Below are 14,797 nucleotides of genomic sequence, written 5' to 3' on the forward strand. Positions count from 1 at the left end.
CATCACCCAAAGGTTGTGGGTTCGAGTCTCGTACCGGCAGGGATTGTAGGTGGGGGGAGTTAATGTACAGCGCTCTCTCCCACCTTCAATACCACGACTGAGGTGCCCTTGAGCAAGACACCGAACCCCCAACTGCTCCCTGGGCGCCGCAGCATAAATGGCTGCCCACTGCTCCGGGTGTGTGTTCACGGTGTGTGTGTGTGTGTTCACTGCTGTGTGTGTGCACTTTGGATGGGTTAAATGCAGAGCACTAATTCCAAGTACGGGTCACCATACTTGGCCACATGTCACGTCACTCACTCATATCTCTCAGTCTTTTCCTTTCGTTTTGTTAATCTGTTAATTAGGCTATTTAAGTCAAATATTTCACATATTAATTTTATATATACACTATGATTTAATAAAAACTGATTTTATTTTTAGTTAAACTTAATTTTTGTTGCTTGTCTGCGCTCGTCCGCCGCCTTTTTCTCTTCTACGACCCCACAGCTCTCTCTGATAACTTAGTGTTAGTAGCACCCACCAGTCCAGGTGGTGTTTCCAGTTTTTACTCGTGCTATTTCTCCATGTTGAGAGTTTAGTGTCGCACATATTGCACCTGACTATGCATTCTTATCCTTTTCTCAGATGAACTGAAAATAACAGGAGTGTGTCCTTCTCACAAATGTAGAATCCGTCTCTGCAGTCATCTCAACCATCTAATTCCAGCAACAGGAAATAGACAAACTATTTTACCCGAGGAATTTTTTCTCTGGTGCTGTTTTGCGGTGTTGGTAAATTCACCACTTAAATTTGAGTTAAAATATGTTGTTGTAACTTGCGTTACTGAGATTGTAACGAGTAATAATATTACCCAAATTTTATTAGTAATGCGTTATATTACTGCGTTACAGCAAAAAGTAATATACTACTGTAATATTATTACTTTTGTAATGCGTTACTCCCAACACTGGTTGCGAAATATGCTTATAATTCACTAAAAAGAACTGATTTATGAGATGCATTTGTTCAGGAATCAGACTACACTGGTAGAGGAATATGCTTTTGATTCACTAAAAAAAGCTGTTCATGAGACATTCATTTGAGAATCGGACTGCACATCTTGTGCTACTCTTTTACACTGTAGATTCAGATTGTGGTGCTACTGTAGTGCAGGAAATTTTGTCAAAGTACTTTAAAACGGTATTTGGTTCACATCGCCCTATTTTATTGTTAACTGATCCAGAATAAGAATCGGTTCTCAATCCTATTATAAATGTACCTTATTATTATTATTAATTAACAGCATTAAATATCAATTAGACATATACTCAGAAGACGAAATAATCCATACAAATTCATATGCAAGGCTGCAAAGTCTTCTGTTGTGGCCTCTTTAAAAATGCATCAACTTTAAAGTTCTGTTGAAGCTCAAGAAGATTCGGTGTCCTATATTTTCTTTGTGCGAGGCAGTTAGGCTTGTTAATAGGGGTTCTCTGTTGGATCTTTCACCTGAGGCTGAAGGAAGAAGCTGACAGCAGTAATCTGATAAATAATCACAGAGGAAAGATCAGATGGCACTGAAAAATTCAGCACAGGTGTCCAATGCAGGATCTTAGAAACACGGCGGTGCTGAGAGTTCTAATGGGCGCCTAAAAGCACTAATTAGGCCATACGTGTCAAAGTGACCTTTTTTTTTACACTCCTTTGGTAGGTCCTTTATGTTTAATGGCTTCTTTTTGCTTGCTAAAAGCCACTTGACACATCCATCATCTCTTCTTGCTAAAGATGGATAAAAATTGAAAGAATTAGACAGAATAGAAAAAATCTAATATATAAATACCTGCTAGTGTGCGAGGTATCGTCAGCAGTGACTGGTGAACTAATGGATCATCTGAAGAGTTCATCAAGAGGAGAGGAACGCTGATCTGATATGAGAAACATATAAGATTATGGTTTTCAAAAGAACAATATGACTTAATATAACTGGCTTTCAACAATGTTACTTACATTGTGAATATAATGCACACAGCTTTCCTTCTCATAGTACTCCTTTAGGGAGTTGTGTCCATGAAACTTCCTAATAGAGACATACATTTTGAAAAGAATCATTATGGGAACATAAAATGCAGTCAGAAGTGTCTTATGAAAGCTTTTAAAATACCTCATAATGTTGTCATCAATCTGCATGAGTGAAGTGGCCGTATACAGACGGCTGAGGTCGGCAGCCTCCATATTGCTAGAGCTCATACCAAATAAACTTGCCCTACAGGACAGATTTACTTGACTCAGTTTCACAAGGGATAATTAGGGATATAAAGAAATTGGTTGCCAGGAACAAGTGTCAATCATACAGTTTAGTGGCCATTATCATTGATCAATCAGAGTCAGATATTTCACATGAATAAGGACTTACCTGTGAGATAGAATTATTTTTTTCATGTTGTCCGCCATGAGGAAGTTGTATAGTCTCCTGCACTGACCCCACTGTAGAAATGTCTCCTGAGCCCTAAAGACAAACAAATAAAAACAGAAAACCAAGTTGTCAAAATTACATATTTAAAATGGTATATTAAGTGCATAAGTTAAAAATACTTTCTCACCTCAAAGCACTATATCCTTGGCAGACGCTGACGCAGCACAGCACTCGCTCCTGATTGGCTAGATTCTCACCCAGGTACTTGCAGGCGATGTTCCCTCCCAGACTGAAGCCCACCACGATGAGCTGAGTTTGTGGGAATGTGCGTATAATGTAGCCCACCATGGCTGAAAACTCCCAGGTACAACCTTTAACACAGTGTTTCATAGTTAATAAACCATAGTTAACCATAATAGAAATAAGCATTCAGTGGTTGCTGTACATTTTCTATAGAACGATAAGTTTATTTAAATTATAATTTAAAATTCTAAAGAATATATATGATTTAATTGGACATTGTTAATATACATACATATATACACTACCAGTCAAAAGTTTTTGGACAGCAAGATTTTTAATGTTTTTTTAAAGAATTCTCTTCTGCTTACCAAGCCTGCATCAGTAATCAGTAATATTGTGAAATATTTTTACTATTTAAAATAACTGCTTTCTATTTGAATATATTTTAAAATGTAATTTATTCCTGTGATTTCAAAGCTGAATTTTATATATATATAAATATACAGTATATTCGTTTTAAAAAATTTAAAAATGTTTTCAATGATTACATACAGGGCATATATATATTTTTTTTCTTTTCTTTTTTAACAAAAAACTCTCATCTTATTATAAAGAAATTGTGACTAACTGCCTGGTTGTTTTTCACAAGTATGCTTGTTTCATAACAAACAAACATGCTTGCCAAGCGTGGCTTACCATAGGTGAACATCCTTGGGGAAGTCAGCTCGATGTTTGGTAGTGCTCCAAGATGGTTGAGAACGGCGCACCTGTAGCCTTGTTTCTGTGAGTAATCCACAAAGGTCCGTATATAATGCTTCTCACTATGGTTACCGATCCCAGGACAGATCACCATGGTGATGTCATCTGTGATGGGACAGAGACAGATAAACTCTAGTGAAAGTACGAGCAACACATTTGCCTCTCCAGAGGAATCGTCTTAATCATAAACACCATAAGTGGATGAAAATGACAAGCTGTCAAGGTCTAAAAATGCTAGAATGCAGCATAAAAAGATTATTTGTGAGTAATATTCCAGTCTTTTTAAACCATATGATAGCTCTGTGTATATTTTTAGATCAACATTTCCCCTTTGGGGTCAAAAATCCCTTTGCTATTGAAAAACCCAGTCTCACCTCCTGTACTGTGGACGCCTTGTGGCTCAAACAGGTCAAAGGTGGCAGTGGCTCCATCTGGCATAGGCAGGTACTTACGCAGCCCACAAGGTTTAGGGGACTTTACCCTTCCCATCTTCCCATAAAGAGCAGTCTGGAGATGTCCACTCTTTCCCCATAACAAGGGAGGGATGTACCTGGAGACATGGGCAGGTGGCGTAATAGTAATTAAGTGTATCCAAATATTTATTTAACTAAAAATTTACTCCTGGATTCTTCTAGTCATTCTACAGCACATCGCATCATTTTATTGTATTTTGCCATCTAAAAAAGATGCAATGTGTGAGAAGACTGCAATAAGATGACAAGAAATCCTTCTAGGCAGCAGCACTCACTCTTTGGTTAGAATGGGGCAAGACTTGAGCAGGTAACGATTGAGAGGGGTATCTTGACAGGTGATGTCAGGGGCTGCTGTGGGACACTTCAGGTTCAGGCTCCGCACTATGACATACAGCACCGTGGCTACAGCAGCCAGCTTCATGCCATCAAACATGGCTGGCATCTCAGGAGATATGGTGCGGACATCTGCCTCCAATTGGGCACTCATGATGGATTAGTTTACTAATAGCTGATTAAAAAAATTATAAAAGGAAATATATAAATATTTTAACTTATAAGAACTTTTAACATGCATACACGAATATATACATAAGCTGTAGGCTGTAGAATAGCACATATTTCAAATATCACTTTATGTTCAGATCAAATGGAATAAGCCTAAGGAAATAAGCCTCTCAATATTCATAAAATTATATGTGTAAAGCTTTTTAAAATAATGAAATGACGTTGTTGTTGTTTTTTGTAGAAAATATAATTGTTTTTCAAACATGGATACAAAGATTACATATCTAAGAGCTTGCCACATGTGTCAAACTAGATAATATTCCTCCTTATTATAATATCAGACATTACTTGTCATTGACCTATGTACACACACCTGTGTAGACACACATGCATAAGTAATAGAAGAGTAAATTTGGACACAATTAATCTAACTTAAAAAAAATATGCTAAACACATATAAAGATAGGATACATTACAAATATAAAAGACATAAATATTGCACATAGAATGAATTAATAATTTCATATCACACCTTGACTCTTAAAAAAATATGTGCTGGGTTACAGAGCAGCTTCCGAATGTCAATGTTCAGTCCAGCAGAAGGCACTTCACTGACCCGGATGTGTCATCCAGTCAAAGTATGCTGCATCATGCAACAGTTACAGGGGGTTCATCTGTCTGCTCTACGTGAGTACAGTTTACAGTGACTCTATCAACAGAGTTAATCATACTTCTGACATAAACATACTTTGTAATTTTTATTATTCAATATAAAGCTGCTGTATTACGCGTATTTTTTTATTTTTTTGCACTGGTTATAAGACAATTCAGGACGCGTTGAGCAATTTAAATACTGCTTGTGCGTTATGCTATAACAGAATATAACTATAACATCGAATTCTTAGCATGCACAACATGCATAAAGAAAACAATGCATACCTTGTCTTCAAAGTTGTCCAGTGACTCCTCTGTGCCTCTGCTCTTTACATCTTCACTGTAACGTTACTCAAAGACATCTGACGACTACAAACAACATTCATAGTGCATCGTCATTCACTTTACACCCAGCAACTGGAGCGCGTCTTCATTCGTGTCCTCTGATTGGAGCAGCGTCACAATGACGTCAGGTTCGGCGCGCCTACAGTGCCATTGATATTCAGTTGGTTCCAGCACTATCGCTGTGAGCTAGAATTACAATAGCGTCAACTTCACTGTCATTCAATAGCTGTTACCTGAAGTGAACAAAAAGTACAGAGAAATTACACTTCAGTTTAAGTATGGATACTGTGTTAAATTTTCATTGAAGGAGAAGTCCAAATATTGGGACAAAAACAAGTGAAAGTTTACAAAAATGTTCAACAAGTAACTGCAATTAAGAAAAAGTGGCTTTATTTTTATAAAGCCTTTGCACAAATCTCAAGGTCGCTAAAAGCATTACAAGTTCGCTTACCTTAAGTTAAACATTCAAAGTAAAAGTAAACTTTTAATTGGAAATGTATGAAGAAACGTGATCAACTTCCATCAGCTTTGTTTTGCATTGTTTCACAGAATAGAATAAAGATATTCACTTAATTAAATGACAGATAAGTAATTTTATCCCTTTAAACGTCTCTACTGGTTTGTTTACCTATAATTTAATTTATCTCCCAAAACTAAAATGCTAAAGCAAGCAAGTAAAATAAACAAATAAGTAGTTGAATAAATAGTTGAATAAATAGGCCTAAATAAATAAATAAATTCTCCCAAATGAAATTAAATAAAAAAAATAATGTCTTTCCTTTAAACATGTTTTCTGCACATGTTGCATATACATTTATTTTAACCACCCAGAGCTAAAATGTGTAAAACAGAGGAAAAAACGCATATGCTTAATACAAATAAATCCGTAAATAAGTAGGAATGAATAAATGAATAGGCTAAATAAGAAAAAATAACATTATCCTATTATAAATATGATAAATAATGATCCCTTTAAACGTCTTTATATTTTTATATTTTATCTCCCAGAATCCCAAATGAAATGAAATAAAAAAAATAATGTCTTTCCTTTAAACATGTTTTCTGCACGTTGCATATACATTTATTTTAACCACCCAGAGCTAAAATGTGTAAAACAGAGGAAAAAACGCATATGCTTAATACAAATAAATCCGTAAATAAGTAGGAATGAATAAATGAATAGGCTAAATAAGAAAAAATAACATTATCCTATTATAAATATGATAAATAATGATCCCTTTAAACGTCTTTATATTTTTATATTTTATCTCCCAGAAATCAAATGCTTAAAACAGAGGAAAACGCGATAGATAGATAGATAGATGGATAGATGGATAGATGGATGGATGGATGGATGGATGGACTGATTGATTGATTGATTGATTGATTGATTGATTGATTTAATACAGCTTCATATATGAATATGAACAGTGTGCTGATTGATAATTTCCACAAGATGGCAGGATACAACTAAAAACACACACTGCTCCATTGGAGCAAGTTGTTTACAGTTTCCATGTATTACAAGTGCTTTCGTCAGAGTGGTATGTTCTCATAGAAATTCAGAGAACTGGAGAGAGCAGATGCAAAAGTGACAACAGCAGTAGACCAGCAGTCCAAGAACATCTCGAGGACTCAATATAGCAATTACACGGCAAATTCCAAGTAAATGCACTCTGTAATGCATAACTGATTTGATCCCCCTTATAAATGATTGTATTATTTCCCGTAAGTGCCATAAATGAAACTCAGTTAGTCACTCTAAGTGACGCTAAATAAGATGGATATTTTGTGAGTCAACCAGGATTTTAAATGTCTGATGTTTAAAATCCAGCTCCATGATTTCCCCACAGCCGACATCCATTATGTTATTAGAGATTAGTGGCTCCGCTGGAGGAAAATCAACCTCACATTATATTCAATCAAATCAAGTGGGACTGGCTAAAGTGTCTGTAGAGGAGCATTTAGACACAAGCTCTTAAGGGCCCCAGCAACAGAGCCAAGAGAGACATTAATAAGCTATTTTTCATTATGCATAAAATGGAATCTAGTGGTGCATGAACAATTGGTCTTCTCCTTAAACGTTTTGACTTTGTGAAGTCCTTTCACGTTTGGGGTTAACTAGCCTAATATAATGCCATTTCTCTTTCAATATTTCTAATTTACTGGATCCTCCAGTTTACATTGTCCAGCAGCTTTGCATTTTGCTGTATAGGCCTACACAAAAGCACAAGATACTAAAAAAAAGCATGATCACCAATTGACCATCACCCACACTTTGCATCGACCCACATGCATAAATGCATCTTAGAGCAATACACCCACTACCCTGACCTTACAAAACCCAATTATGCTTTTGCAAGAATGCAGCATTTGTTTATGTTACAACAAATTGCTTTATCTCGCTTTCCATTAAGCCTACTTATCTTCAGTTCATAATTCAACAGCAAGTTGGGCTTAATGTTTAAACAAACACTTCTGCAGAAGCCTTAATGATGCATTCAGAAAAATCAGCTCCTTTTAAGATCTTTAAAGAGAGTCTGAAGATTCTATCATAATTTATTCACCCCACTTTTGTTATTTATACAGTGGATCAGAAAAACAGCCTCATTTAGGCTACTTTAATTATATGAAAAAGATATAGGCTTAGTAAGAGAGTGGTGACCAATACTGTCAAACACAGAACGTTCCCATAAGGTTCTTATTTGTTCCAGTTTGGTTTTGGGAACCGAAAAAAATAAGGTTTTGGGAACGTTCTCTGTTGGTTCGATAGGTTTTTTTTTAGCTTGATTTTTGTATTCCACAGAAGAAAGAAAGTTATGCAGGTTTGAAACGACATAAGTAAATATTTTCCTTTTTTTGCCGTGTAAACACAGCAAATGCCTGAAACCACCAAATGTTTTCTCGTTCTGTAAACCGAGCTGCTTTGTTTACTGTATCAAGTCAATCAAGCAGCGCACCGTTATTCGCACTAATGACTACCCTAGGGGCGGGGTCATGGGCGGGGCCATATTTTAAAAACAGGATGTAATTGGCTGAGAGCAGAGATACACGTGGGAGCGCATATATTGTCCCTCTCTCGCCTCTAATCTTGCCTGTAGTCATAACGGCGAACGGATTCACACCGAACGACTCCTGAGACCGACGAGAAGTTCACCGAAGAACTACAGTTCGGCACCATGAGAACTTTCTCAAGCTTGTGTGTTAGTTTGCCACTTTTTGCGGCGTGTCTTCTTGCTGTTTCAGTCTCCACTGCGAGCGGTAAGTGTTTTAGTTTTCGTCTGTGCGTTGAGCGCTATAGAAACAGCATGGCAAATTACATTAATAAGCAAAGCAAGTTAAAGTATACGTTAGTTAGTTTGATGCTAAATGTTTTAAATGTCAAGACACCAAACAGTTTATTTTCTTAATACTTTTTTGTGTGTGTAATATAGCCTGTGTTTTTACTTTAATAAATTGAGTAATGAATGAATGATGTTTAGTGTCCATTCTCACACTGTCGTCTTGTAAACAAGTCTTGGCGGCTTCACTTTATGAAAAGTCCCTCTGGTCATCTAGTTGATGCCTCTCTTAGACCAAAATGTATATTATTCGTGTCTGTACTTGCGTTTAACGCCGTGGGCTCTCTGCTTTGTCCTTTTGTTGTCTATACAAAACATCATGTCCTGATTTCAGTCCATTACCAGTGACCTACAGGCTTGGACAGACTTTTATAGCGGCATGGTCAGACGTGGAAGACCATTTGAGCACCAATTTCATGCCTTTGCTATTCATGAATGTTAAGATTTGTTGACAGCATATCTAAATGAATTTCCTCCATATACCCTGAACAAACAAAGATAGATATTAAATTTTTTGTACTTCCAAGTGTTGTTTTTTAAAGTCTGGATTTCAGGATTCACTATTTAATTGGCCCTATTACTCATTTTAGCCTCCACGGATGTTGTTACTTGTTTAAGAACACACTTCCCCATCTGCCGTTGAGCCTCAGGCCATGATCCGGCTCCAGTCTGTAGGTGTGGCTCAAGTGACCAAATCACTGAGTCACTTCCAATGAATGTGGCCACTTTAATATGCAGCGGAGCCCAATGAGGCTAGGGCACTTCCTGCCACTAACGACCAGTGCAGCAGGACAGGTTTGCGCAAATTTTTGGAAAATTCATCCTGCATGAGTTTCATTACTGTAATATTGACTGCTTTTTGATTGGTTTGTGGTTGTGTTCCAGAGAGTTTTCCATGATAAAGCATTTTCATGAAGTTTTCAAGTGGTCCAGTTGTCGCCTCCTTGATCTTGTTCATTCACACTTCAAGTGATGAAATTGGTGCTCTGTGATGTTAAACAAATAGTTCATCGAGAAAAGAGAATTGTGCACATTATTTACTTATCTTCATGGCTTTCCAACACCTGTGTGATTTCTTTCTTCCATGGAGATCAAAAGCAGATGTTTAGCAGCTGAGTGAATGGTGACCATGCAGGACAAAGAGCACCATAAAAGGGGTCTGTATGACTTTTGCAATATATTCCAACTCTTCTATAACCATACTATAGCTTTAAGTAAGGAAAATCTTGTCAAACTTGGTGCCAACCATCATTAGTACTAAGGGATCAAGTAGCAGTTCACAAGGCATGGAATTCGAATGCATATTCAAATAATGAGATCTGAGATCGACAAAGAAGATATTCATTAAATAATTATTTTGATATCAGTCTGTTCCTCACACAAATCTATATTATGGCCTCAAAAGACTTGGTATATAGACGTATGGACTATTTATTTATGAATTTAGGTGCATTTTGGAGCTTGACAGCTGCTGATCACCATTCAGTGTCAGTGTGTGAAAGAGAACAGCGTCAACATTCTGCCTAACATCTCCTTTTGATGGAATAAAGAAATCATACAGGTCTGGAACAACTTGAGGATGATTAAATTGTGACAAACTTTTCATTTTGAGTGAACTCTCCCTTTAAAAGTTGAGAATTGTTTGTCTCACTTTTCGAGAAGGTAAACAGCTTTGGATAGAAGCTGCACTCTCAAGCTGATTTAAGATCAGCACTCATCCATCAAAATCTAGCAATAACTGCTTAAAATCAGCAAATGCAGACTTTTATCAACACAACCCAGGCCTCTCAGGTCAGCTGACAGAGAGTACGCTAATTATAGCGAATACACAGCCTCCCGCTTTTCACTCACTCTCTTTTGCAAGAATGTGTTTGCGAGCCGTTCAAAAGCTGTCGCGTGGCCTGTGCCATCTGGCAGCGGGGTCTTCCCCTCCGGGGATGGGCTCATTTGTCCTGACTCCACTCCTAATAGTGGTCCAATGAGACTGCTTCTCCTGTGATTAATTTTCAATAAGCCCTAATCAATGTTTCATTCAGGCAGAGCAACATGGCATTTCTCATTTCGCTCCATCTTGGTCTCATGCTCCATTTTCCAATCTGCTGTATTGAATTTTTAAAATTGCATAATCCAACACTTGTCAGAAAACTTTCGTTACCAGTTTTTGAACAAATACACTGCACTGGATTTATGTCCATTTTGAATCTGTGTAAAAGCATGCCAAAATATTATGTTTTGCATTATAGCATTTCCAAGTAAGATTAATTATAAGCCTATTTGCGTTGCCTTAGAGAATGGCTTTTTTCTCTGTACGTCAGAGTGTATTTTTAGTCTTTGTGGGTTATTTTTAAGAACAGATGGCTGTGGTGTTCTAGAGAAATGCCTTTTGTTTACAGAAATCTCACCTGAAGATGCAAGCTCACTGAGAGTTTACTAAAAAAAAAGCATTTTATTGGTCAAAGAACAGTACGTTTCTTATGTGCAGACCATATCTTTATGGATCATTTGCTTGGCCATTAAGAGGTGCAAGCCCCACGGCTCAGTGCATTGAGCTGTTCTGGGAGTTTTAACGTGGGATTCAGTGATGTAGGAATGTGAGGTTTGGAGCACGGAGTTCTCCAGGGCCATATGAAGGCGTCTTAAATGATGTGCGAATGACCACATAGCTGAGAAAACACACTGTACATTAACACACACCTACACGCATGCATATTCACACCAGCAGTAATGTGGAGTAACAAATCCAGGACACCTTTAGCATAAAGTGTGAAGCAATAAGCCTTAAAGTATGTTCCATGGTAGTCTTAAAAGGTAAACTAACACTTTAGGAGTCTAAATATACACAGAGGTTGTAACACAAATCAGCACCTAGACACAGATCACCTATTTTTAACAACTTAAAAGGTTCTGTTACATTACTTGGATGTTACATGTATACATATTTTATCAGTGTCAAGTCTTAAAGAGGCATGGAATATTTTATTTTTGAAATTGATCATTTTAAGCCCACTTATAATTAGTGCTGTCAAACGATTAATCGCGATTAATTGCATCCAAAATAAAAGTTTTTGTTTACATAATATACGAGTGTGTACTGTGTATTTATTATGTATATATATAAACACAAACACATGCATGTATATATTTAAGAAAAATTTTATGTTTATATATTAAATATATTTATATATAATTATATAAATGTATATACATGTAAATATTTTCAAAATATATACTGAATGTGTGTGTATTTATATATACATAATAAACAAACACAGTACACATACATATATTTTGTAAACAAAAACTTAGATTTTGGATGCGATTAATCACGATTAATCGTTTGACAGCACTACTTATAATGTTGGAGAAGAGTCAAAATTAGCTCTTTTGTGCTGCTGTGTCTTGTAGACATATTTTTTTTTATGTTTGATTAACTATTATTATATTATTATTATATATGATGTATACTAATTTTCACTTTTTTTAACATTTAGATTACCCATGCCATCATCTAACCCTCAAATAATCTTTAAAACTATTGCCAATAATAATGTAATAACACTGTTTAATGTGCAAATCTCAAAACCAATTTCATAAACTTTTTTTCATACTGTAAATTTTAAGGTTGTGATTTTCTGATATTTGTGATACACTTTTTTTTTTTTTTTTAAGATTTCTTTTCTATTTATTTAGACAAAATATAGAAATGTAACATTGTCCATACATAGGTTATCAGCAATAATATGAAAATAAATATTGGCAGCATATCTTTAATAAATGCTCTTTTTTTATGGGAAGGACGTTTTTTGAGTTGTGAAAGTTACAGTATTTTGTTTTATGAACTGTCTTTAAAAAATCAAGGGAATTTTGAATGCCCATATATGACCATTTGAAGACTTTACAATGTCTCTAAATTACCATTATCAAACCTATAAACGTCTTTAGCCTATAAACATTGAGTGCACTGCATATTAGTACAGTTGCATTTCCTATCTTTTCTTGAATCCCCTAGAATCAAACTGGGATTCGGTGTGTTGTTGCATTTGCGTGCTCTCACATGCACGTGTGCAGTGTTTTGGTTGTCCTCCAATCTGTTGTTTTTGTTTTCTACCTGTTCTTAATACGACAGTCAAGGGCTCTTTTGTTGGCCAAGTGTGCGTGATCCACTCAGCAGATTGTTGCTGAATGACTCCTCATGCCGATGACTCATTTCTAAAGCCCTTCCCTACTTTTTAAGCGTTATTAGTTATTATATAATTATTGTACTCATAAGATTGCAGATCAGGTCATGCTTCTTTTTGAAATGACTCAAGTGACGTTCCAGATATATGAAATGAAGGAGCGAGTGGGTTTATGGTTTTGAGCTGTTCTGTTATTTTCAGCTTCGAACTGTTCATTTTGGTTCTTTAAGTTAAAAAATGTAGTATTTTTCTGGCAAACCATAACCATAATAGTAGCACATCAAATGTGTTTGTTACTGGACTTTTTACTTTAAAATTTAAAGCTGAAGTTTGTAATTTTTGTGCCACTAGTATCACCAAACTCAATTGCAAAAATATTATAACAGACCAGCCTTTGGTTCCACTGGTGTTATTCCAAAATTCTTATTTTTAGGTGTATCCCTTTAAGGCTGCACATTTTTAATATCAGTGTGCAGTCACAGTAAGAGTGTTTTGACCATACTGGGATTGGGTCAATTACACGTTGGTTATTACTCATTTTGTGAGTTGGCTCAGCACTGCCTGCTTGTTTTTTCAGGGTCACAGTTGCCTGGCCAAACTTCATTTCTGCTTTCTTTGTCCCTGTTTGCGTGCCTCATTTGTGAGAGAGCAGCGAACACTCCCACAGTTGCCTGCCTTTACACGTTTAACTCCGAGAAAGACCATGTGATATACTATAGCGCCTAAAGCCATCTATCCGAAAGCCTGTGGGAATAATCTGCTCTCACTCCCATTTCAGAGCTTTTGCTGATCAGAAGGCCAGCTCAGCTGATGAGACGCTGATCAAATGTTTCACTTAATCAAACAGCTTTGCGTTCAGCTGATGTGTTCAGTTCTGTCTAATGACCTTCCAGAACGTATTAGGCCAACATTGAGTTCTCTGACAGTTAAACTAGGTTAAGTATAGCTAGTAAATGTTAGGTAATACATCATGAAGTGGAATCCCTGACATTAATTATTATCCACCCTGTTTAGTTTTCATAAATATAATCTCAAGTATAGCAATAGTTTACCCAAAAAAATTACTCAAACTCATGTCATTCCAAACCTGTAGGCCTATTTTTTTTCTTCCCAAAAGGAGTTTCTGATATTTATGCTCCTCATTTCCATAGAATGAAAGTGAATGGTGGCTAGAGAACTACTACTACACTCTTAAAAATAAAGGTGCTTCACGATGCCATAGAAGAACCTTTTTGTCTAAATGGTTCCATAAAGAACCTTTAACATCTGAAGAACCTTTCTGTTTCACAAAAGGTTCTTTGGGGCGAAAGAAGGTTCTTCAGATTATAAAAAGGTAAGAAAGAGATGGTTCTTTAAAGAACCTTTGACTGAATGGTTCTTTGTGGAACCAAAAATGGTTCTTCTATGGCATCGCTTGAAGAACCTTTTGAAGCACCTTTATTTTTAAGAGTGTAGTGCTACTAAAATAATAAATAAATGCTAAATAAAATAATTTAAATATAAAAACATCAATAGATAAATTACTTTTTAAACTGCCAAATTAAAAGACATTTAAAACTGTTAAAATTCATGTTTTAAAATGTAGTTACAATATATAATATGTAACAATAAAACTAAATAAATTATTTTGTGACACATAAATACACATTTAAAACAATGTAATTCATGTTTAAAAGGCAGTTAAACAAATTAATACATTAAAAATAAATAGAAATAAAAGTTAGTTTTTAAATGCAATGCCTTTTCAATTCCTTTTCAATTTTCCAATAAATTTTATTATTATTATTATTATTTAGTGCTGTCAAATGATTAATCGCGATTAATCACATCCAAAAGAAGTTTTTGTTTACATAATATATGTGTGTGTGTACTGTGTACATTTATTATGTATATATAAATACACAC

General features: G+C 35.8%; 2 protein-coding genes across 8 annotated transcripts in view; one reads left to right on the forward strand and one right to left on the reverse strand.

Moving 5' to 3' along the window:
• The window catches only part of abhd2b (abhydrolase domain containing 2, acylglycerol lipase b), a 12,098-nt gene extending 6,673 nt beyond the window's left edge, over window positions 1–5,425 (reverse strand). Inside the window, exons 1-11 of one of the 6 annotated variants that reach the window (XM_016456730.1) lie at window positions 5,314–5,425; window positions 4,907–5,057; window positions 4,146–4,378; window positions 3,772–3,947; window positions 3,335–3,502; window positions 2,583–2,766; window positions 2,396–2,488; window positions 2,144–2,245; window positions 1,990–2,059; window positions 1,823–1,907; window positions 1,284–1,524 (exon numbers count right to left, since the gene is read on the reverse strand). In XM_016456730.1, the coding sequence (XP_016312216.1) occupies window positions 1,376–1,524; window positions 1,823–1,907; window positions 1,990–2,059; window positions 2,144–2,245; window positions 2,396–2,488; window positions 2,583–2,766; window positions 3,335–3,502; window positions 3,772–3,947; window positions 4,146–4,357 (1,239 nt within the window). In that variant the 5' untranslated portion in view covers window positions 4,358–4,378; window positions 4,907–5,057; window positions 5,314–5,425 and the 3' untranslated portion in view covers window positions 1,284–1,375. Of the gene's footprint in view, window positions 1–1,283; window positions 1,525–1,822; window positions 1,908–1,989; window positions 2,060–2,143; window positions 2,246–2,395; window positions 2,489–2,582; window positions 2,767–3,334; window positions 3,503–3,771; window positions 3,948–4,145; window positions 4,379–4,906; window positions 5,084–5,313 lie in introns of those variants that run through there. The other 5 variants (XM_016456728.1, XM_016456727.1, XM_016456725.1 and 2 more) reach the window with 5 other exon arrangements.
• A 3,019-nt stretch (window positions 5,426–8,444) lies between these two features.
• Window positions 8,445–14,797, forward strand: part of LOC107665728 (lactadherin-like) — a 24,944-nt gene continuing 18,591 nt past the window's right edge. For both annotated transcript variants that reach the window (XM_016456735.1, XM_016456736.1), the window contains exon 1: window positions 8,445–8,634. In XM_016456735.1, the coding sequence (XP_016312221.1) occupies window positions 8,553–8,634 (82 nt within the window). In that variant the 5' untranslated portion in view covers window positions 8,445–8,552. The remainder of the gene's footprint in view (window positions 8,635–14,797) is intronic.

The sequence above is a fragment of the Sinocyclocheilus anshuiensis genome, unplaced genomic scaffold, assembly GCF_001515605.1.
Source record: "Sinocyclocheilus anshuiensis isolate Anshui unplaced genomic scaffold, SAMN03320099.WGS_v1.1 scaffold840, whole genome shotgun sequence".
Lineage (NCBI taxonomy): Eukaryota > Metazoa > Chordata > Actinopteri > Cypriniformes > Cyprinidae > Sinocyclocheilus > Sinocyclocheilus anshuiensis.